At 33.1% G+C, this 25,684-nt stretch overlaps 2 protein-coding genes across 4 annotated transcripts; one reads left to right on the top strand and one right to left on the bottom strand.

The window, feature by feature from the left end:
* The first annotated feature begins 1,665 nt into the window (after window positions 1-1,665).
* LOC123196195 (histidine protein methyltransferase 1 homolog) lies at window positions 1,666-6,386 on the top strand. 3 transcript variants are annotated; one of them, XM_044610110.1, is made up of 8 exons: window positions 1,666-1,828; window positions 2,580-2,757; window positions 2,903-2,965; window positions 3,826-3,892; window positions 4,051-4,151; window positions 4,258-4,302; window positions 4,550-5,020; window positions 6,000-6,386. In XM_044610110.1, exons 2-8 carry the CDS (start codon window positions 2,623-2,625, stop codon window positions 6,045-6,047), a joined length of 930 nt encoding a protein of 309 aa, XP_044466045.1. In that variant the 5' UTR covers window positions 1,666-1,828; window positions 2,580-2,622; the 3' UTR covers window positions 6,048-6,386. The 3 variants fall into 3 exon arrangements, with proteins under 3 accessions (XP_044466045.1, XP_044466044.1, XP_044466043.1); XM_044610109.1 differs by having other exon boundaries at window positions 1,671-1,829; window positions 2,602-2,757; window positions 5,966-6,386; XM_044610108.1 differs by having other exon boundaries at window positions 1,675-1,828; window positions 5,966-6,386.
* Window positions 6,387-8,258: 1,872 nt separating this feature from the next.
* LOC123196194 (gamma-secretase subunit APH1-like) lies at window positions 8,259-13,120 on the bottom strand. The gene is made up of 6 exons (XM_044610107.1): window positions 12,834-13,120; window positions 11,974-12,129; window positions 10,849-10,934; window positions 9,822-9,947; window positions 9,196-9,323; window positions 8,259-8,611 (listed from the first exon to the last, which is right to left on the bottom strand). The coding sequence occupies exons 1-6, from the start codon at window positions 12,944-12,946 to the stop codon at window positions 8,468-8,470; spliced, it is 753 nt and encodes a 250-aa protein (XP_044466042.1). The 5' UTR covers window positions 12,947-13,120; the 3' UTR covers window positions 8,259-8,467.
* Window positions 13,121-25,684: the final 12,564 nt, after the last annotated feature.

Below are 25,684 nucleotides of genomic sequence, written 5' to 3'. Positions count from 1 at the left end.
TCCGCGCACCGCACACATCGCGCGCACTCCGCGCACTGCGAACGCACCGCGCGCACTCCGCACACCGCAAGCACCGCGGGCACTCCGCGCACTGCGAACGCACCGCGCGCACTCCACGCATTGTGCACGCATCGCGTGCACCCAGCGCACTCCGCGCGCACTTCGCACGCACCCTATACGTACTGAGCATCCCATAAACTTATTCAAAAACTTCCCGCGCTAGGCTACGCTGACACCTACAGGGCCGAAGGGTATTTTTGAGATTAAAAATGTATTTGCTTATAAAAGTAAAAGAACTGTGCGTGTGCCTAAAAAGGTATAAACGGAAAAAAAATATGCTTATTTTAATTAATATCCCAATTTTCATACTTATTTCCTCTCATTCTCATATTTACTAACTACGACTCAACCACCACAATACTAGATAAGTTAAAAGTTTAATTTTGATATACTCTCAACAGATTTTAAACCGATGTTGTCTTACTTGGGTGTTTCACTTTTATCACTTAAGCTATCTATTTAGGTTAACTTTTAGGTTTCTCTATAAAAAGTATAAAAGTTATAATATTTTTTATTTAAAATATTAAACAAATATAATAAAAATTGTTTATTTTATTTTATTTTAGATTTAAAGTGATTAGTTTGAATGATGATATATCAACTAGTTTAGTTATCAATGAAAATGTATTACTATATAATTGAATAATTTTTATTTAACGGCAAAATAAAATTACATTATTATTAGTATTCAATATCGTATATGGAGAACTCTAATTCCTAACAAATAGTTTATTCACAAATTGTGTCAAATATTGAAAAAAAAAAAACGAAAATTTCAGTCACGCTGTTATATCTCGTAAATAAAATACGTGAGTCTTAGATCTTTTAATTACCGAAGAAATAATGTCCCAGTCTTTTTCCTTCTAGTTATTAAACGTTCGACCATATTACACTTATTTTTAAGGGTATTTCTGTAATTTCATTATAATTAAGTCAATTAAAAGCTTTTTTTTTTCTTCCCAAAAAAGCATTCTTACCTGTAGAAGAATATACTTTGAAAGTAGCTTGAATGTAAAAAAGAATTTTTTATGTATGTCTTTTTTTGTATGATGTATTAAGATCAAATACTAATTAGTGTACATTCAATCATATTACATTAATTTTTAAAGGTAATCCTATAATTTTAGTATAATTAAGTCAACTAAAAGTTTTTTTTCCTTCCCAAAAAACGTTTTTAAACTATAAAAAAATATATTTTAAAAATAGTTTGAGTCTTAAAAAAAAAATTTTATATATATATATGTATATAAGTTTAAGTCTTTTTTAATGATGTATTAAAATAAAATATTTGATTTAATAATTATAGAATTGATCACTAATTCAAAAATTTATCTGGTTTAATATGATTAATTTACTCCAAAAATAAAATTTAATTCGAATAGAACTCTTTGTTAACAAAAAAATCTAGGAAAGATATACCCATGTGTTTGTTTGCTTGTATTTACAAAAATGACACTAATTTCCTGAAAAATCTCAGTGGCAATTAGGCAATTAAGAAGAAAACTAAGAGCATTTTAGGAATAAAATTGTTACAGTAAAGGCCAGCTCTGGATGGAAACTTCTGTGAAGGGTTTTGGTATTCCTTTTTGACTTTTGCTTAAGAAATCTTTTCTCTTTTCTATGAAATTTCAGAATCTAATTTCGTCATTCATTTAATTTCTCACCATTCGTAATTAAACAATTAAATTAAATATTGATTAGTATAAAAGGAGCCTTTACTTCCCTATCAGATTACCAAGATTTCTCAATTTAATTCTTTGTTTTCAAAGGTGAACTCTTTGAACTTTTCTCTTTAATAATATTAAGTTTTCGATTATTGTTAAAATTATTTCAACTTGTCTTCTGGGTTTTGTTCTTTTGAGTGATTTAGCATGCGGGTTGTTTTTGATTAGGTTTTGGCTTCTGGGTTTTGTTCCTGAAAGCCTTTGATCACGAGGGTTTGGTTTTAGTTTTGGTCTTGGTTTTGTTTTTGGCTTCTGGCTTCTGTTCTAGAAGGTATCTGACATTTGGGTTTCCTTTAAGTTCATTGGGATCTGAGTTTCTGGTTTTTGATGGCTTTTTGGTTTTCCTTTGATTATTACTTCGATGTAATTTTGTAATTCATATCTATGTTAGTGTTTTTTGGTCGTATAAAATTTGTAGAGTTTTTATTGTGGGTTTTAGTTAACCGATTTTGACAAGTTTGAATTTTGTTTATGAGTTTAGTTTAGACCTTTTTAATGGATATGGGGATTTTCATTGGCTTTGTTTTCTGCTCAATGCTTTTTCCTTGTTGGTTTGAGCTCAACATTGACTTTTAACTGGATTATATCTGTAAAGTATTTTGGTGATCATATAATTCTCATGTTTGATCTTCTGCTTGCTAATTTTTATTGATTTTGTATCAATGAAGTTTCGTGACTTGTGAATTTGATTCATGTTGAATGGTGGTTGATATGGATTTTTAAGAGTTCTACTGTTTCTACAGGAGTCCTTTTGTGAAATGATGTAGATATTAATGGTAATGTTGTTTTATAACCGGTTGTTCTATCTTGAAAGTAGTTTTGAAAAGATTGAGGTACAATGCGTGCACCATCGTTGCTTGCACAATGCTTGCCAGGCTTGGCTCTGCAGGATCGGGGAAGCCATTGCATGTCCACCATATCAGAAGGAGATGTGCATCTTCCATCACCAGCTGTTGAGATTCTCCCTTCAAAGGTGTGTGTTTCTACTCATCAAATGTTCAATCACTGACCTTCTTTGCAGAGTGTAGCATAGAAATTGTTTATATTTTTTTGTTGAGAGAGTTGGAGCTATAAATTGCAGTAAGAACTAAGATATCTTCCTTTTTTGCAACGTACAGATTGCACACCCATATAAATATGCTGGGGAGAATGTCGACTTGCAAGGTCTCAATGTGTTCAAGGTATGTTAAATCATCATTTAAGAATTTCATCTTCTCAGCATCTATGCTTTGTTTTATTCATTGCCAAATTGTTTAATGGGCAAATCTTTGCATTTGGTTGTTGTATCTGACAATAGTTTTTCTGTCAAACCACTGGGATGTTCAAGTTGATGGTTTATTTTGTCTGTGCATTGGTGTTGTAAAGGTGTGTATGGACTTTCACATGAGTATAAAGTGTGTGCCTGAAATCAAATAGGTGCTTCTTTTCATGGGAATCCATTCTTATATGTATACATCTATGTTGTTTTCATCTTCACCCTGAGCGGAGGGGGATGCTTGGTTTGTTGGTTGTTGGTGGGCTGAAAGTAGAATCTCTCCTCTCTCTTTTAGGAAGAAATCTGGGTTGAACCGCTTGGCTGTTGAATATATCTTTATGTAACCATATTTATGGCCTTTTCTAGAGACCATTTGATGAAATGCTTGTTACAAAGTTATGGTGCAATTATTTGTTATTAATTTAACATGGCACGAGTATCAAGTGTGTGCCTGAAATCAAATTGTAAAATATAGGTGCCTATTTTTTTTTTGTATCCATGCTTATATGTATACATATATGTTGTTTTTGTCTTCACCCTGAGTGATGGAGGGGGATGGTTGGTTGGTTGTTGGTGGGCTAAAAGTAGAATGTCTTCTTTTTCTTTTAGGAAGTAATCTGGGTTGAACTGCTTGGCTGTTGAATATATCTTTCTGTGACCATATTTATGGCCTTTTCTAGAGACCATTTGATGAAGTGCTTGTTACAAAGTTATGCTGCAAGTATTTGTTATTAATTTAACATGGGAATGATAGCTAAGCTTTATATCTATTTCAATCTTGTGCAGGGAAGAGTTAGTGTAGCTGATATAATTGGGTTTTCTGGTTCAGAAATGATATCCTCAAAACCTGATGGTAGGCAGTAAGAAATATAAAATGAGTTTGTTTATTTTGATCTGTTAGTGATATTAGCTAGAGTGATTTATGGGAGCAGTTTTCTTACCAATGCTAGGATAGCAATTGCTAAGACTTATTAATTAGATTCTGAAGCTTTGAATTCTTTCAATTTATAGGATTTCTGAAATCTTGGGAGGGCTCTATTGATCTTGTTAATGTTCTTAAGCATGAGATTCGTGATGGACAGCTGAGCTTAAGAGGCAAACGGGTACTTGAGGTAATTCAATCATAGGAAAGTTGTTAAAGCTATAAGATTTAAGGTCTTCTAAATTGTTGTTTTCTATAACTTGAAAGCTAATATCTTACCTTTTTGATTTATACAGTTGGGATGCAGCTACGGGCTTCCTGGGATTTTTGCTTGTTTGAAGGTTTGTCTAGGCTTTCCTTTTACCTGCTGCTTGCCTGAGTATCTCTTGTTTCTGTTCCTTTTTTTGCTCTTAACCCTCTCAATATTCATTACATTTTTGTACATTGTACTAAGTAGCATCTATATTTTAGTTTTAACAAAGTAGTTTGTAGATGTAAGTACTAGTTTTCTAGGTGTGTTTTGATGCAAATCATTTTTTTATCAAAATGGTTTTGAACTATCTTATAAAAAAAAATCCATTTGTACAGGGGGCTTCCACAGTACACTTCCAAGACCTTAGTGCAGAAACTATTAGGTGCACAACTATACCAAATGTTCTTGCCAATCTTGAGCAAGCTCGAGACCGGCAGAGCCGACAACCAGAGAGTCCCTTGACTCCATCAAGGCAAACTCTGGCTCCAACAGTGCACTTCTATGCTGGTGATTGGGAAGAACTCCCCACAGTCTTGTCTGTTATAAGGAGTGATGTGTCTGAAATGATGACAGGGACGAGACTGAGCTTCTCTGAGGAGGATTTCATGGATGGATGTAGTAGCCAAGATGGTAGCATCATAGGACAGGATTTCTCTTCAAGGAGGTCAAGAAAACTTTCAGGAAGCCGGGCATGGGAGAGGGCTAGCGAGGCAGATCAGGGTGAGGGTGGCTATGATGTTATTTTAATGACAGAGATCCCATATTCTGTGACCTCATTGAAGAAGCTGTATTCGCTCATTAAAAAGGTTAGTTGTGTTTTCATATTCTTTCTTGACATTGAAGTGGTAGCATGCTTACAATTATCCTCGAGTAGATATTAGTAAGGCGGTGAAATTTATGAAGATACAACCTACTTTTGTTTGATGTCATACATTTTACCTTTTAGAAGCTTTTTCACAATTGCACTGTACAATCTGTTGCCTGTAAAATTTTGTGATTGGAGATTTATTCAATTATCAAGCCACTTAAGATCCTTGTCAAAGGTTTTGATTGTTGATGGTAGAAGGATCATAAGAAATTGGGTATTAAAAGAGAAAATGTGTTAAAACTAGGATGTGGGCTTTTAGAGAAGATCTGCCTTATGGAAAAAGTAATTTTAATTATGGCAAAATGATTTGCAAGTTATTTTCCTGCAAATAGTGATAACCAGAGTACATATACAAAAGATTATATGATGCGAAAATTGTTTTACATCATTGATTTAACTGTTTCTATAATGGAAATAAAGAGCCTTGTATAAGTTTGTAGGTTTTCATGATATAGAATAAACCATGGCCTGGGTGACATTTAACTAGTCCTAGATTTGGGTTAATTACTCCAATCTGGAGTTGTATCTCTGTAGACATTCTACTAATCCTGTTGTTTAATTGGAAGTTATTCATGTCAAATAAGGTTAAATATAAGAAACCTGGATCTGAACAAATGCATTACTAGATTGCAAGTCTTCATTTTAATACATTTTTGCTTTTTCTATCTCATTGCTTGTAATTTTCATAATTTTGTGATATGATTTCATGCCTTCTTCTGTTGTTGCACCATGAATCCAAGATTCAGTTTTTTCCAATTTAGCTTGGTGAACATATAACAAAGGATCAATGGCTTTCTGGACATTGAAGAAAAAGAAAAATACTAGAATTCCTATTGCATATGTTCTTCATTTGATACTAGATTTATTTGTTTGGCATAACCAGTGTTTGAGGCCTCCCTATGGAATCGTATACTTAGGAACAAAGAAGAACTATGTTGGTTTCAATAATGGTGCACGTCATTTGAGGAGTCTTGTCGATGAAGAATGCATTTTTGGAGTGCATTTAATCAAGGAGATGGCTGATAGAGATATCTGGAAGTTCTTTCTCAAGTGAACACAAGTTTATTGCTGGCCAAAAGACCAATCAGACAACTACAAATTTTCGGATGCTTTTTTTTTTTCAAATTTATTTGCATTAATCCCATATGTATAAATCATAATACAGATTACAGGTTCTTATATTTTTTTCCTTTTTCTTTTTATTGGGGGGGAAGGGGGTGTTAGTAATAATGAAACCAGAAAATAGAAAGCTTGGTACATGTACGTTTAGTTGTGTTGGAATGGCTTAATTTTTATTTCTTTTACATTTATCCCATTTAAATTGTAAATTGGACGTTGATTAAATTTTTGGAGGTTGAAATTAATGTTTAATTTGTTAATGTTCTTGACACAGAAGGCAGTTAATTGGTTTCTGCATATATTTTATTTTTATTTGATGTTTTTATGCATTTAAAATAAAAACAATTATATGGGTAAATTTTATTCGTTAGATTATTAATCTCCTGTTTGATAATCAACCATATCTGGGTTTCATAATTAAATTCGTACCATAAAAAATTGTATAATAATTTATCCAATTTTGACGATTCACTTGCTGCTTTCTTCAATTGAATCCCTGGATTAGGATTAAAGATATTTCCTTCAAAGACATGGTTTATTATAGGTGAATGCAGCGTGCACCATTATATATATATATAGATAGAGAGAGAGAGTTAGGTATTATTATTATTATATCTTTAATTTAAAATTATTTAACCATACATTATCTTAATATTCAACTCAATATCCACAGCTGATGCAAATAGTTTTATTAATATTTATTATATCGGTAGATCACTTCCAAGTCCTCAATTTGATCATTAGATCTCCCCAATGGTTCACTTGAAAAATAATGTTATCCAAAATCATTTCATAAGGTCAAAACCTATGAATCGACTCCGGGGCCTTGCAGTAAGGCCTTAAAGATCAGTTCACTCTGAAAATTCCATGGAAGAAAAGACAAACATTTCTGCAAAACCTCACCTTAACAAACAGTTCTCAACCCTCAAACATTGTAAAGAAAACTTAAAATCCTTGACCAGAACCCAAAAGAAAAGAACATTTCTAGAATGATTCAACAAAATATGACTGTGGATGCATGTATCTCTTTATTATGTGCAAGGAATCCAAAAGCAAAAACATTTCACTACATGTTCCTGCAACTTCCTAACTGCTGCCACTTGCCAACTAACCTGATCTCTATCTCCGATCTCTGGGTTATCAGTGAATGTGTCCTAAGGATACATGTGAAAGACATCTACAACTATGTACTATATCCACGTTCTGTGCAAACAGGCCAAAAAATAAAGAGCAAAACTTCATTCTGTTCCATTCTGACAACAAACCGGAGTCTAATGGAAGGGTATAGTTTTTTGGATGATAGGTGCACGTCCTCCTGAGATAAAAAGCTAAAGTTTGGGAGTCATCTTTGAGAAACTTTCCTCTGGAATTTTAGATGAGCCTTCTTCTCAGTTTGGTGAAACTAAGAGGGAAGAAATTATCTTTCATCATTTGTTGGCTATCCCGATAATATCTTGAAAACCAGGTTTCTAGATCTGAGCAAAATCCAAGTTTGGGTTGATGATTAATAAAGAAAGGATGGAAAATCAAGCAACGCAATCACACATGCATATCAATTCATAAAAACCTAGAAAGTTGGGATAAAGAGAAGACGCTAATGTTAAAATTTTTAAATTTAATTGTCTTGACCTATATCTATATAACTATAGTAAAATAATCACCTATACTTTACCTTGTATAGTACAGATAACTCATGGGATGACAAGCTCAGAGGCAGATAGAATCCTACGATTCAGATAAAGGATCAATCTCTACAGATTTTCTTGCCTCCCATATCACATAATTCTTGGTGTAGTGGAAGTGAGGGCAATATCCAAATTACAAAAAGATCAGAACAAAAATAAAAAAAATTCAGCTGGGTGCCGGTGATTTACAGCACATAAAATCACCCGATACGATTTGGCAGGAAAGATACACTATAACAAGGATTTATAAGTGTCAGTGTACAAGATGTAAAATACAACATTTGACAAAATTTAGACACATTCCAAATACAGTAAATTCTAAAAATTGTCTTGGTGACACAAAAAATAAAATAAAATAAAAAAGCAAAAACGAAAAATAAAAAAAATATATAACCAATTGACTAGAATTAGTACATTGTTCACAGAATAAAAGGTTTCGATAAATAATCTAGAATACAGACTTGTGACTCAAATGTTTCTTTGTGCATGAAAGCAGTTAAATTCATGAGGTCATCACATGGACTTATATATGAAGGGGAGGGCATATCTGAATCAAATAGTTACGTAGGACAGTTGAAGAATTACAAAGAATTACCCTGCTGCCTTCGGCATTCTGTTAATCTTCTCCAAATCATCTTCCCACAGTGAAACAAAGTCAATAAAGCCATGAAATAGAGGAGAGGAATCCCAATAGCACAACCCCCATATGCAAAATTTACCAGTGTCTGAGGAAAATATCAAAAAGAGGAAAAAGCTGGTAAGCACCATTCATGTCTAGTTATGAGAAGAGAATCAATTCATGACACACTCAACTAGTGCCAAAATGGAACATTTGCAAATTGACAAAAATAACAGGGTAGTTACTTGGTGGGTAAGCTGGTAATCTAGGACAGCACAAGATTAGCACCAACAAAAAGGTAATGTTTCTTTGATGTCAAAGGAAAGAAAAAGCATTTCGCCACTAAACCAGTGGTCATGAGCATGCATGAGTGGAAGTATAAGGGGAACAATGAAGGGTGTATACCTTTGTTTATGAGGTATTAAGGAGAAATTTAGTTTGTAATTTCAAAATGAGTGGGAAAAAAAAAAAGATACAATTGAAACTGAAGAGGACATTAGTTTGGTACATTTAAAATTTTAAATGATGAGACAATTATGACTTTATCATAGCACAGAAGCACATATCTTGCTGTTATAGGAATGATTCTGAATGTGCCCTTCCAGAGCAAAATATTAAGAATAAAATTCTCAACAAGAAAACTTTTTGAGTATATATGAGAAAAATGAGCAAAATAAGAGAAGATTTTACCAGCATTCCAGCAACAAAATGAATGATGGGAACAAAATACTGGTCCACTTTATTCCCTTCAGCATACCCGTTGAAAGCAATGACCATTGAGAAAGTGTGGATTGTAACAAATGCAAGTGCAATAATTGCTGCAACAGTTAAGACACAAACTGTGTTGAAAAACAGAGCAACATAAATGCAGATACATGTACAATGATAGACAATTGTTGTCAATTCACAGTAAATACCTATAACAGAAAACTACACAGCAGCAATACAATTAAAGACTGCATTTAAACTAAATGTGCAAAACTAGGGCTAGATGCAATCCAAACTGGCTCATAGCTCATATAGAACGAGCCAAGTTCAAGCTTGAGTCAAGGATTGAACTTGTTTTCATAAACAAGTGAAGTTCAAACTGATTTGAACATTCAAGTTCAACTCGGATCGAGTCCAAAATAAAATTGCTTTCGAGCCAAGCCTAAGTCTCAATTTTACAAATCAATCTTGAAATTGAGCTAAAAGAAATTTTAGCTCATCAATCTTGAGCTGGCTCCCGTTTAAGTTCAGTTCATATTGAATCCAGCCCTATATAAAAACAACAAAACATGAGAACAAAAGTTATTTACAGGAAATAAATGGCTCACCAGAAACAAGAAAAAAAGGCATCTGTGAGCATTTATCAACAAAAAACGTGGCTGGGCCAAATGCTGGAGATAAGAGACTAAGGCAAAAAAATACAGCATGAGCCACACCATGGCCTAATCCACCAGCTGCATGAACAATTGAAATGACATCAGTATCTAAATATTGTAAAATTATGTTCCCAATTTTTTAGGAAACATTATTACTTTTCACATTAAAAAAGTAGACCACGTTTTGGGCTTTATTTTAATCTTGAAGAACACAAATATTGTGAAATTATGTTCCCAATTTTTTCACCTTAAAATACAATGAAATCTAAGCGGGAAATTCTACTTTCGGAAATGAACTTATTACTCGTAACTCTCAGGTTCAAGAATTCTTATCTAATCTAAGTGACACAATAAAAGCTCTATATGTTCTTTTAGCATTTTATCAACTACATTCAATTCACAACCAGGTAATTTGTTCCAACCATTGACTACCCATAGCTGTAACATAAGTTTAATAAAGCAAAACAGAAGGTGAAAGAGGAAGGTTCTGAAACCATAACCCTTTTCTTCGTATCTTCTTTAAATATTCAAACTGATTTTTATTCCTATGCGCTAACTAAATTATTGTTTGATATATGAAAAAAATTGTCCATTATTTGTAAATGAATAAGAAAATGAATAAGCAATTAAGTTCTTATATGTGAACACTTGATACCCTTGCACAAGTACAAAATTGATCATGTTTCCAGTAAAATGTCTTTGCCTGCTAGCAAGAGGATCACAAGCCTAAAGTTTTATTCAATATAATACCAAAAAAAATGCATAAATAAACTAATTGATTAGTTTATATTTGGTGTCCAACAAATTTTATTCAAAACTATAAAACTCTCAGGAGTTGAATTTTCTGAAGAATCAAAATATAGCTAAGATCTAAAACTCATCATAAAGGAACACACCCTAACAAAATGATTGCCAAAATATGATAGCTTCTTTAACTATACATTCTGGAAAAGCAATTTGACAGCTCTATAAAGCTCACCCAGTGCAATTTGCATTTTATCAGTAAGAAACAGGCGTGGTTTTAGGAGTCTGTCAGCGTAAGCGTCCAACATGTCTTCCAACCTCCTACATTAAGGCCAACAAGATAGATGTTACCAAAACCAACACAGACTTGCAATATGCAGGTTCTTCAGTCCACCATTTTTCAATTATACTACCAAAAATAAATCAGAATACGAAAATGTTCCAGAAAAAAGAAGATCATCCAATCAGAACATAAGTAGCAACTCCCAAAAAGGCGGATGAGAGAAAAACATGATCGAAATTGTATGAAAAATTTTCAAAACAATTATAAAAAGACAGAATTTGCTCTACATCAAGCAACTTGTTTAAGAAAATAAGACTGAAAATGATGGATATGCAAGTTCCCAAGAGGTTGAAATGTTAGATCTTTGTCAGCTTGATAAAAGCGTAGACCATTAACTAGCAATGACTATGACAAGAATGAACACACCATCTCTAGCAATGGAGCATGTGTTGAAGCTAAATGAAATAAAACATTATGAAGTTGGGATACATCAAAGTGCTCATACAACCACAAAGGGAAACACAAAAAAATACAGCTCCATCATAAATTTTAGTTAATATAGCAACTTATAAGCATGTGCAATAAATAAGTGTTCACATAAAACATAGTTTAACTAATCCAGTATATCTTATAATGTAAGGGAATTAAAAATTTCCTTTAATTCAAAGTTTATGCCCTCTATCTAGTTCAAGGGTGGGCCAGAAGGTAGGGGGTAGCTACTGTACAAAATCCTTGAATTTGATAATTAGGGTTTTATAATGATCAAAGCTAGTGGATGCAAAGTGAATGATCACCAGGAAAAAGGTCTTAATAGTGTGAACTGTATCAATAATTTAGGTTATTTTTTCAACAAAGTCACCAGGCTGAAGAAAATGAAACCAAAATGATATTGTGATTAGTGCTTAAACAGCTCACTGTAATAGTGTACAAAATGATCAGTAGAAGCATAACTACTGATTTAGAGTAGGCAAAAACTTTTCCATTTCATGTAAATTCATGCTAGTAGCCAACATTTATGTTGCAAGTGAGATACAAAGAATGATAAACCACATCTAAGATATTTTGATAATAACTTACTTATAAACTTTCCAGAAAAAGACACGAAGACATTCTTGAAACCCAACAGATGTTATTATCAGCAATGCATATGGCCACCATGTTGTCGATTTCAGAGGAAGAAAAGCCCTCCATACAGCCGAAAGAATTATAAGACTTATAAGCCATAACAGTGTACTGCACATAGATTAATCACAGAAGCCATTAAAGCCCAACAATATTTAATTTACAGTTAAAGCTTGTTTAAAATCGTGGTAACATCTCCAGAATGAGGCCTTTTTAGTAGCAAACAAAATCAATTGTAAACTGTAACAGCATACTAATAATATTGCACATCACTGTAACAAAAATAAAATGTTCAAGTAGACTACACATTACAAGTATGACATTGCATATTTATATACATTATAAAATTACTAATTTCTGTTCTGGTGACAAGTTGGTGATGTAGTATGACCTAATACAATGTAAATGAAGCTCTTCTATTTTTTGTTCATTTGTTTACTCATATATCTGTTCAAAAGAATGGCTCAGTCAATTTAAAGGTTAACAAACGACCCTAAAATTAATATATAATAGCTACAAAATAAACTCAAAAGAACCAACGATAAAAAAATTCAGAATGACTCACTCAATTTTCATTACAGTTAAATGCCACCGTTCGGATACCAAGAAAACCAAATAAAAAATCTTTCTCGCGAAATAAGGCTTTCCCAAACAACAAAAAATCAAAAACCCATACCAAATAATTGTCACGAGTTAAACATAATATCGAGAAGCTTGTAGACCAATAAATCTAATCTTTCTTTGCACTTTTCCTTATTTTCTGGGAAATTCAAAGTCAATGAAAGAAAATAAGAGAAGATGAGGAGTGATCGTACCTGGAGAGGACAGTGAGGATCAAGAAAGGCTTCTTGGAGATCACAGAGACGAAGAGAGAAAGAGAAGGTCCAAGCGCTAGCAAAGCGTACCCGATTCCTGCTGTTACAGTCATTTTTCACTTCCTGTCCCTTATTTTCCCAGTAACCAAACAGCACTTTTGTGGTTATATGGTCAATGTATTTTTTAGCGGTTTTCCTCGAAATAGCGAAACTGAACTATGTCGTTTCTCAGCTTGAAAACATCAGAGAACCCATGCTTACAGAAAACTAAACTAATTATAGCATATAAATTTTATATTGTAAAATTAAGTAATTATCCTCCCATCGAAACAATAAAGAAAGGGAAATTATTTATTTTAACCAATTTTTTAACTATTTATACAGTTTTATTCACAATTTTTTTTTATTATACAACTATAACAAAAAAAAAAAAAAAAGCAAGCTGCTAAAAATACCCCGCACTATCTATCAGTAGCCACTACCATTTTTTCCCTTTCACCGGCCAAGTAGTCTCCCTTCCAAATTTCTTCTTCTCTCGATTTTGATGGATTCGGCTATAATTCTTTCATCTCATTCAATTTTTCAGTCCCAATCATTTGGAAATTGTCTTCACAAGTGAGTGATGGTATCGTTTTCCCTTGGGGTTTAGTTTTGTATAGATATATATATATTTTTTAAGGTTTCATAATCGCAATAAAAATTTAAACTTAGATTTTTTATCTAAAAGTTGTAATACTCCGTTTTAGGTTTTATGATTTCTAGCTTGGTTTCAATATAAAAATTGTTTCTTGTTGAGGGAAAATGCTTATTTGTTTGTTTGGTTTGTCATTTAAGTGTGTTGATTGAATTTTGCCGCTAGAAAATGAAGAAGTTGGATTGTTCCATTGGGTTTAGGCTTTTAGATATAAAATTGTGTTTTGTTTGTTAGAAATGGTTAATGTGTGTTGAAAAATGGTTTCTTATGCCTTATATGGGTGATTTGTGTTGAAAATGGAGAAAGATGAGTTTTTGTGTTGGACTTGCCTGTCAATGGTCAAGTTAAAGATTCGATAACACAAGAAAACGCGTAATCTTCTTACTTATCATCGATTAGCAATATCAAAATCAAAGGTCATCATTCCAGAAATCTAAAATCAATATCAATTCATCTATAATAATCCATAAACACATAAATAGGGAAACATCGTACTTACTTATCCTCTGATGAATCACTTGTCTTCACATGGCTTAGGTTGATCTCCAAAGACCCTCTCTTTCATCCAATGCTTCAAAAGTGTCCCCCTAAGGCTCTCAACTCTCTCTGTATTGTTGGAAAAAATAAAGAACTCCCTCAGCCAAGTGTATTTGTAACTCTTAACTAAAAATCACGATACACGACCATGTACTTATAATACACAAGCCAGTATACTATCACCTATTAATGACAATTTTCGAAATCATTGTAAAACTAATCCTTATTGAAAATTCAAACATGTTGATTATACATGGGTGTGTACACAAATACACACAAACTTGTTTGTCTTCCATACTTAGCCAATTCTCTAGCACCACATGAGAAAAGACTATTTTGCCCTTGTTATCATATACACGAGTGTGTGACCTGCTTATATAGTCGTGTAACTCCAGGATAACATATATGCACAAATAAACATATTCACAAGGCAAAAACATATAAATACCCTTAGACATACCTATAGGTGTTACATTTCTCCCCCTATTAAAAAAAATCCGTCCCTAAAATTCACTCAAATAGTGTGGGAACCTTTGCCTCATGTCCTATTCCACCTCCCAAGTGACCTCCTCGACCTGATGGTTCATCCAAACAACCTTAACAAGTGGAATTTGCTTGTTTTTGAGTTATTTAACCTATATATCCAATATTTGAACCAGAGGCTCTTTATAAACTAGATTATCCTCAAGCTCTACATCATCTATCCTCATCACATAAGTTGGATCATTGATATATTTATGCAGCAGTAATACATGAAACACATTATGAATATGGTCCATGCTCATTGGCAACATAAGTAGATAGACGACTTGCCTATATGCTCCAAAATCTTGAAAGGTCCCACAAACCTCAAAGCCAATTTATCTTTCTATCTAAATCTCATCACGTGATGGTAGAAGGCTATTCTCATAAAAACCATATCACCCATATCGAACTACAGCCTCGCCTCCTCTAATCTACATAACTTTTTTGGCGATCTTAGGCCTACTTTATTCTCTCCTTAATCAGTCTCACATCATCAATCACCTTTTGGGTCATTTCTAATCCAAAACTTGTGTGAGTGCATCTTTCTCAATTATTTCATCTCAATGAACAGGTGATCAATATTTTCTCTCATAAAGTGACTCATATAGAGCCATCTGAATAGTTACCTAATAACTATTATTATATGCATCTCCATCAACGATAACATATCAATCCAACTCACTCTTGTAACATTCCCTTCCAAAAGCACTGCCCTCCAAAAGAAAGTGTTACTAGATTGACTATTAGAGTATATCATTTAATAAAATTCATAAAAGATAACAAGTATTTGAGTAAAATCTCTTCATTAAAACTATTAAAAATGTACTAAAATACCTTATAAGAAAACTAATCCGGAAGCATATCAAAATATGTTTATCAAATTCAAATCATTAAAAATATATCGTTTAGTATAACAACTTGAATAAAAATAAATGTAAGTAAGAATCTAGAAAATGACAAAAATGCCCTCTAGCTCTCCATTCTCTAATTGTCACTCGTCTCATAACTTTTTTGATCACTTGTACCTGCACACACAAAGATAAGGGGATGAGAGATAAACATTCAATAAGTAGAAGATTCTATCTAATATGTAATCCCTAAAATTCTCCAAAATGCCTTGACCCTAAACTTTGTGATTTGGAGTTGGCATCAAACTCCCTATTGAATGTAACAGGTCTTGATTGTCAAACTATTGCTCATATTATACTTTAGGGTTAACTAGGCTATACATCTAACACTTGGATCAAATTGTGTCTCTGTTTGGTTATTAAGGAACCACTTCCCCCGAGATTCTTATTTGAAGTGATGCTATTGAACTTAGTGGAAGCATTTGAATCTAGAAGCTATACTGTAATTGAATACTAAGCCAATCAACCTGGATAGAATACATGGATTTGGTACCTTAGTCATATGAGTTCTCTCTTATTTTCCAACTCTATTATACTTTAATTGGGCTTTACTACAAGTGTTACCCTTCTTCAGGTTTAGTGTCAAAAATAGTTACTCACATTGTCCCCTCATAATGATCCTAAAATGATTAGCATGCTTACACTCTTTAGCTTCCCTCTAACTAATGGTTCATGTCTCAATGTATTTTCACTAACTAGCACAAAAGGTATTACTGCGTACCCTAATGGCTTAGTCTATCACTTGGGATGACTTTTCTCTCTCTGGCCTAGTCTTTGAGTCAAATTTCCTTTTTTGCCCTTTAGACACTAGCGTGTGTATGCTTACACATGGATGTGTATCTAGCTACTATTCACCCTTGACTATTTTTTCCCATGGCAATTAGTATGTACCACTATTCATAGATACACTGAAGTATGTATACTTACACATGGGTGTGTATCTATTACTATTCACCTTTGACTAATTTTCCTCGTGGTAGTTACCTATGTACCACTGTTCATAGATACACGAGCGTGTGTCATCTTATACATAATCATGTATCTCTTCAACTATTACTTCTTTATTCATTCTCAACAAGGCTACTTCACAAGTGTAATTAGGTCAATTTACCTTTATGTTCAGTTGTAACAAAACTATGTACTGAAGTTCTACATATCCTAGATGATCAATAATCAATCGGTTACATCTAGCAATTGTCAAAGTTTCAAGAAAACCTACCTTGAACTCTAGAGATTACACACACGGGTGTGTGTCCCATATCATAAAATCATGTATCGATTCTAGAATTCAAAAACAAGCTTAGAAACGCACCCTATTTGGTTTATATAGTTTCTTTCAAACACAAGTGTACTCAAGCGTATAAAGTTCATTCAAAAATCAAAAGCTAACATCATATAGATCTTAAAACGTACCACAAACCTATCTAGGGTTTTTTCATGCTATAAATCTTAAAACTCCTCAAAACTATTCTTGGACTTGGAGAAGCATTCTTAACCTTAAGGATAAGGGTAAATGTTATGTTGACTATGTAGTGGGTGATGGTAAAAACATTAGCCTTTATTACTCATTCAACTTAGGAGATTATGAGATCAAGATGACAAAAAGTTAATTGGCATCACCTTTTGTCGTTCAAACAACATACCTTTAAGCATTTTATTATTGCTTGGATGGCCATGAAAGGAAAGTTGCATACCAAAGATCACCTTATGCAAATTGGTCTTATTAATGATATGGATTGTGTGTTTTGTAATAGGCCTTTGGCATCTTTGAACCATCTATTCTTTGTTTGCTTAGTAATAAGGAGAATTTGGTGAGAGATCCTTCGATAGAGCAATTTGAGTTACAATGTTGTGTCATGGCTGGAGTATGTCAACTTGGTGAGCTTAAATTGGCAACGAAAGAATGTTACGAATTGGTTGGCTAAGCTATGCCTAGATGTTACAATCTACCTTTTTTAGAGAGAACGAAATAATAGGATTTTCTCTCAAAGGCTAGAGACACCTAATCTTTAATCATAGAGATTAGATCTATGGTGAAAAAAAAAAAAGAAACCCTTTCTATGTCAAGTGTGGTAGTTTAGGAATAAGAGATGTTTGTCATCTGGAATTGGGGCTTGACTTAGGACATTGTTTAACCATGGTTGATTTAATGCTTCTCGATTTTGGCTTTTTGTAGTGGTGGTTCTTTACCGCTAAGGCTTTTTTCTTGGGTGTTTCTTTGCTTTTAGAGTACACTTGCTGTTTGTATTTTCGTATTTGTATTCTTTTGGATCTTTTTGAGTCCTATCTTGGAAAGCTCTTAGATAAGCTCTCAAAAAGGTGTTATCTTGTTTGATTTGTTTTCTTTTTACTTAGGGACTTGTCCTATAAAAAGATTTGAGATGGACCTTTATATGGTGTTTGCTTAGCTGTGCTAGCTTGTTGATTCTTGCTTCAAGTTAAACTTAGGTTGTATTTCATGTTCTTTGTTAGTTATACTTACTTACCAAAAAAATAAAATAAAAAGATGTTGTGGCATATGGCATGGAAGCCTATGATGATATGGCAACTTATTTGGTGACATGGCATAATGTTATAGGCATGTAAGATGATATAGAGCCATGTAGAAAGCCTACTACATGTCAAATAATGATTCCTAGTTGAGTGGAATTTTATTTTTTTTGGTAAGTAAATAAATTTATACCAAAAGAAAGAGAAACAAAATTCAAGGAATAAATCAGGTTTCCTAGTGGAGTTTGGTTTAAATTAAATTTCCAAGTCCAAAGTAGTTAAATCTTTAATTAATGTTAGAGTCCTATTTTAATTTAGGAACTAAAGAGCTTTTAGGCTTATTTGTCTAGGAAAACTCAATTTTAGTAAGAGAGGGCTTAGGTTGTTATTTGAAAAAGGGATTTATAAAAAATATAGGGGACACTACAACAGAATTTTTGGTGTACCTAGTCAAATAGGTTTGCTGAACAAATAGTCTTCTTGCTTCTCTCTCTTAAAGCTCTCTAACCTCTATCTAAATTTCATCCCTTATAAAATCTATTTTGACCACACTTTTGGCTGTCAGAACTCTTCCTTTTTCCAATAAATATCTATTTGTTAAGTATGTGTTTCATTTCTTTTGTTTGTAAATGTTCATCTATTTTTTTCATTATGATTGTTTGTTGAATGGTAATTCTTTATTATTATTCTACTCATTCCTTCATTTTTTTCATTCTGATCTTTTGTTCTTTTCTTTTTTTAAGACTATTAATTGTTACTTTTATTCATTTGATTTGCTTGTTATTTGTGAATCTGGTGCTTTTATTTGTTCTAGTTTGTTAGTTTTCTTGGCCTCTCTTGTTAGTGTCCCTCTCTTCATGCTTTGCTTTTCTTCGTGGTTATTGTGTCACCGTTTGGTTCTATTGAGTCTACTCTGTAGGTTAGAATTCTTGGAACAAATTATGTGTGAATAAATTATTGTATACTAGTTTGGAATACATTCAGCTAAACTCCCCCTCCAAATCTAGGAAATTCAGTATTGCTCCACCCTTAAAAGTGGTGAAAGAAGGTGTCGAAAGATGGGAACAATATGCTATTGGGTTTTTCATAGGTAAGAAATTACCATTCTTACTTGTGAAGAGATATGCACTACAAAATTGGTCAAATTTTGGCATAGTTAATGTGATAACTAAAGGGTAGAGATGTATATCCTAAAATTTAGGGAGGAAGAAGGAATGATGAAAGTGCTAGAATAAGAATCATGGATGGTTAGAGGACAACCACTCTTTGTGCAAAATTGGGAAAAAAATATATCCATGGTAATGCAAAATATAAGAAATGTTAAAGGAGTCTCAATCACTATAAACTTTTCAATGATGAATCTGGCCTTTTGGAACATTAGGGGCTTAAATTCCCCTATTAAACCAAAAGAGGTGAAAAACTTTATTACAACTAATAAGATTTGTTTTGTATGTATCCTTGAAACCAAAGTCAAGGAGAGAAACATAAGCAACATAAGTAGGAACACATTTGGTAATTAAAACTTTGAATATAATGGCAACAATTGCCCTAGAGGTTGTATATGGTTAAGATAGGATCAGGGTGACTGTATTAGAAAAAAAAGGACCAAACTATGCATTGTGATTCTATGACTTAAGATTACTAGACCATTTCATGTAAGAGTCGGTATAGTTTGACACTATTTAACGTACTGTCATAATTAGGGTATCATAAAGGTAATGTACGATCATATTATGAGATACTAGGAAGTTATGGTTGATCAATAAAGGATTTGTCACTCTTGAGTACAAGAAAAGATATCTCACATGAGAATATTGAATGACATTCATAACTACTTGAATCTATGGTCACATTGGGATAAGGTCAAAACGTAATTCGTGTAAGTTATTAATGTGTATCAACTCATATCGATAAGCTACTAAGATAGATATAATTCTATGTCTTAGCCTCAAGAGATATTGGTTGACAAAAAGATTGAATTGCATTTAACTGTGACAATATAAAAACTTAAGAGATATCCACTAACACTATCGTCTGAGTGGCCATAATGTTTTGCTAGAGGCTAATCTTGGTTTATGTTTGAATTCGACCTGAATTTAGACACTATCAGTTTGATAGAAGATTTATAAGTCACACGCATGGAAGGGTTAATGCAAACTCAAAGGCAAGGACCGTTTAATAGTGAAAGACGTGAATGGACTGGGTTTGCTTGTTGGGTTAAAAGATTTAGTTTGACCATGCTTTGAGTGAAGTACAGGACAATGTGTACTTGGTGGCATTGATGTTGACCATGCATGGCATAGCATGGTTGCATCATGCCTCATAGAAGCATGACATAGTTGGACACTTAATGTCCAAGCCTTGAATGCTTAGATGAAATGCATGAGAGACACTCTTGTGTTCCAACCATGCATGCCACTTTAGCATATGTAAAATTAGTATCCTAAGTAAATTAGGATTCCTATGTACTCATATTTATATGTGTTTTATTCATGTTAAAATTCAATTTAATGCATAATACACATACAAATTAAGAAAAACCTAGCTGCTGGGTAGGATAGCGTTCGTTTCTCTGCCATATGAAGATTTGGAGGAGCCACCAATGCAAGTATAATCCCTAAAACACACCTTATAGATGTTTTACATGTTCATGTTAAATATGTTTTAAAATAGGTATCTTGGTCAAGGTTTCATAAGTGTATGTTTTTATAAATTTTTGTTTCGCTACGTTATCAGTTAATGACACCTTAAAACCTTACAATAGTATTAGAGCCATTGTTTAGGCATATTTTCATGAAAATTATACTTGCTTATTTTGATTATTTTACCTATTATTGCATGCGATTAAATTAATCAAAACCCTAAATTGGTAAAGATAATTTGCAATCGTGTTACAACATGATTGTAGAGTTTCATGAACAACGTAAACGTATATTAAATTATTGAATGACAATTTCTAATTGTTTTGTTAGAGTTTGCTATTTTTTCAAGTTGATTTTAGGTTAAAAGTTGTTCCCACTAGTGTAAGTACAGTTTATATGCTGATTTGCTCACCTTGGTGGAGGCTTACCGAGAACAAAATTTTTTGGATTTTCCATCATTGGAAAATCCAAAAAACTCGTCTGAAAAACTATCATGAATGAAAATGCCGTATGTGGGGACCTTACACCAAAGGAAGTGTCATGGCTGGACCAAGATTGGTCCAACCGTGACATGTCACTTGGTGCTTGGCATCATAAGTGTCACGACTAGGCTATCTTCAAAATTGGTCTAGCCATGACACATGAACACACCCCTTAAAAGAGTCACGGGTGGACCATTCTCCAATTGGGTTTAACTATGACAGATCACAACATGACACTTAATGGTGTCACGGCTTGACCAATCCTCATATTGGTCTAGTCGTGACTTATCATGGCACTACGTGTCTAAACATGAGATGATTATATCTCATGGCTAGACAATTTTTCACATTTGTCCAATCGTTCATCTTTTTGGAATTTTGTTAAACTCCAGAATCACGATTGGACGTTTCATCTACACATTTGGTAAAGTTGAAAATTATAGTTTGGTCTTGTTTTGTTGAAGTTGGATCGAATTGAAATTTTCTTAAGCTTTGGGGTTGAATAATAATTTTGTAAAACTTCAAGGACTAGAAGAATTTTACACTTGGCTAAATAATAATTAAAATTTAATTTTAATTGGATATATATGTATGAATGTATCTATGCATGATGCTTAGTACACAACCAAAAAATCGATGTAAATGTTTTATTTATTTATTTTCTTTTGGTCGTAATTCATAAATAGGGTCTGCACGCGCTGCCTTAATCCCTTTTCTTCTTTAATTTTGGTTGTTAATTTATTTACTTAGAATTATGTAACTAAGAAACAAAATCGTGTAATTATTGAAGGTTAGAGATGAAAGGACAAGCATGAAGACCTGAAGATAAAGATTTACCTAGGTTAGCTAGTCAAACCCCTCCTAGCTCGAGAAGTTTAACATTAGTTATGGGTATGTATTGACATGTTTATTTTTATGTTGTTATATGTATGTGGATGATTATATTTTACAAGTATCACCTAACATGCGACTTTAATTTGATAAAACTAATTAATTAAAAACCCTCAAATTAAACATTAAGTCTAAGATTAAACTAGTGAACTCCAATTTGATGCGTTAATTAAGCTTTTGTTTATTCGAACCTTGTTTGTCGAAGCGAAGGGTAAACTTCTACAAAGCAGAAAATTAGGAGATATGTATATTGAATTCAACTTAACTAATGTATTTTGTTTGTTTGCTAAAGTGAAAGTGAAGTATATTAGAGGCATGAGCAGGGAATGCATTTGTCGATGCAAAAAGATAGGTAGTATCCACTCTACTGACACTAAAAGTCACATTTGAGGCCGCATGATTTATCAGGGTAAAGCCTAGCTTGAGATCATGGGTTTTTGTTGATTAGTTTGAAATTTACCTATTCGATTAATTTGAACTTGTTCACCAAAGTGAAGCGGAGAGTTAATGCAATGGGGTCTTAGTCTACACCAAAACTTTTGAGGATTATTGGCTTGAGAAAAGTAGTAGAGCATTTTAATTAATTAAATCCATAATTAAAATAAATTAATAATAGAATTAGTAATTTCTTTATCTATAAGTTATAAATCGAACAATCACCATGTAAACCCAACGTATTAATCAATTCTCGAAAAGGAAAATAGGCTTATTGGAAGCAACTTTGCTAATTGGTATAGAAACATTCACTTTATCCTACATCATGAGACAAGGTTATACATCCTTGAGGGGTTGTTACCCTGTAAGCTTGGTCTTGATGTCACCCAAGAGAAAAATGATACTTTGAATAAGTATCTTAATAACTCCATTGAAGTTCAATATCTCTTAATGACCTCTATGTCACCTGAGCTTAAAAAACAACTTATGTATACACGACTCCATTGTCATTTTTGGGTTTCAAGCCATCTTCAAGTCTCTATGCAGTCTTTGAAGCCAAGAATAATGAAGTTCTAGCAAATCTCAAGCTAAAGAAAGCATTGCACCTTTAATTTTGGCCCAACTTCACTTTTGGGCATAGCCTCATTAGTTGGATTCAAAAATCGCTTGAGTGGTTTGCTATTTTGGCCTAAAATAAGCTTCACATGGTGCCTTTCCAAGCCTAACCTGCCCAAGACTCTTTTAAGCCCATTTAAACTCAAACTTATGTATTCAGTTGGCTTAAATCTAGATGCAAACTTAGTTGCAAAGCTAGGAGACATGGTTCCTAAATTTAGGGAAAAGACAACTCACTTTTTGTCTTTAACAACTAAAAGGCATGGCTTAGCTAATTCAAGGGATTTTGGTATTAAAAAATTAATAGATTTTGTATTAGAAAGTCTATTTTTCTACCACTTCTTCCCTATATAAAGGGTGGTCATGCTTTTGTAAGAGTTTAGACACTTGAATATATATAAAAATTGAAGTTAAAGCTTGTTGGTTTTTTTTTCTCCATTTTCCTTTATCCAATTCCTTCTTGTGGAAGAGTTGGTGGTGGAAGATCCCAAGGTTGGTGGAATCTCCTTTATGCCTTGGTCAAAGTTTATGTTCTTGCCTTAAAATCCAAATTGATTGCATATGCATGTATTTGAAGTTGCATGACAGAGAATTGCATGACAGAGAGTTGCAAGATAATTATAGTTTTGCCATTGAATTTGTCACACATTTAGATTGCTTTATCTAATGAGTTACGATTGATGCCATAGCTTGATAGAAAGGTTTTTTAGTCCTTTTTGAATTGATATAATTTTGGTATGATTTGGAGATCATTTGGGCCTTTAAATTTGAAGAAGAAAAAAACTGCCCTATCTTATGAATAGTGATTCAAGGATTTGTGATGTATGTTGTTACATTAGTTTGATGAAAATGCACCAACAACATGAGAAAATGGATGTTCTATCCATACTTACACACTTTTAAGAGTTATATACTACTCATGCGAAGGCTAAACGTTATGAGTTATCAAGTGCACTGTTTAATTACTAAATCTTTAAGAAAGGACTAGTTAGCCCTCATATGGTCAAGATGATTGGCTACATTGAGTGATTTGCGAGCTTGGGCTTCATTATGAATAATGAGCTTGTCATTAACCTGGTGTTGCAATCCTTTCCTAAATTGTAGGCTAATTTCTTTATGAATTTATTTATATTCCAATTCCTAAAAAGAATTTGGATCTAATTGATTTTTTTCCTTCATTTCTTTTGATATTCTCTTATTCTCTTCCTAGATCTACAAATTCTTACCCCTATATCATTAGGAAAGCTTAAATTAAAGGAATACACTTTATTTCTTTTCCAATTCCTATAAGGATTTGGATCGAATAGATTTTTTTCTTTTATATCTTGTGATCTTCTCTTATTCTCTTCCTCAATTTACAAACTTCTTACCAAAAAAAAAAAAGCAAAGTTTATTGTGTTTCCTTGAATTTTCCTTATTCTTTATTTTTTCTTTTATCACCTTCTCGTTTATCTTTATTGTTTCCTTTTTTGATCTTGGTTTGTTGGAATTAGATTGTTACAAGGTAATTTGATTGACATTGTTTAGTTCAATAAAGAACCGAGAAAGGAAAGCTAAGTGAAAAAAAAAAAAGGTAAGAGGCGTGAGAAACATTTTTGTGTGCAAACATGAGTGTTAAGTGACATACTGTGAGGGAATGGAGTGAAACACATGAGTGTTGTAAGGATCCTTTCTAACATTTTTTTTAGGTTTCAGTCATGTCAACAAGAAAAGACAAAAAAGTAGCCAAGAAAGGAAATGAGGATGCATCATTCATGCTTTAAGCATTGCAACAATAATTTGAAGGATAAATATCATGTTTGGAGAAATTAAAAACAAAATGGAAAAGCAAGATGCTGTCATAGCCAATTTGTACCAAGGGTAGCAACATGAGACTTCTAATTTGTGTAAAAATGGTGCAAATGAAAAGTGAAATTGAGTATAAAGGATGACAAGACTATCATTAAGTTTAAGGTTAGGGCAGTTTGATTTTCCTTATTATATGTGGTTATAATGTCAGACATTTACCAAAAAAAAAGTTTTCGTTGCTTAGGGAGAGGGCATAGTTCATCATAATGTCTTAATAAGAACACAATGATTTTAGGAAGGGATGGTGAAATTGAAACCGAGGGTGAATCCAATAATGAGTCCATGCCGCCATTAAAGGATGATGATAATGACATGGAATACCCTATTGATGGAGAGCTACTTTTAGCAAAGCGTGCTTTAAATGTGCAAGTGAAAAATGAGGATGAAGTGCAACATGACAACATATTTCACACAATATGCCATATCAAAGATAAGGTATGTAGTGTGATTATTGATAGGGATAGTTGTACTAATGTAGCTAGCATTGCTTTGACTGAAAAGTTAAATTTACCTATTACAAAGCATCCAAGGTTGTATAAACTACAATGGTTGAACAATTAAGAATAAGTCAAGGTGAGTCAAAAGTATTGGTATATTCTCTATTGGTAGGTATAAAGATGAAGTACCTTACTACATAGTCCCTATGCATGTTAGTCACTTACTATTAGGGAGGTGATAAGAATTTGACCCATGACTCGCAATTAAGCTCCAACACTTCCACCTTTAACAACAAAGTCCAAGTCTTTACTCACTCTTCTTACCATTCGGCCCTTCAATTTTCCAT

The sequence above is a fragment of the Mangifera indica genome, chromosome 14 (genome assembly GCF_011075055.1).
Source record: "Mangifera indica cultivar Alphonso chromosome 14, CATAS_Mindica_2.1, whole genome shotgun sequence".
NCBI classification, from domain to species: domain Eukaryota; kingdom Viridiplantae; phylum Streptophyta; class Magnoliopsida; order Sapindales; family Anacardiaceae; genus Mangifera; species Mangifera indica.
This window is presented reverse-complemented; position numbering and strand designations above follow the sequence as displayed.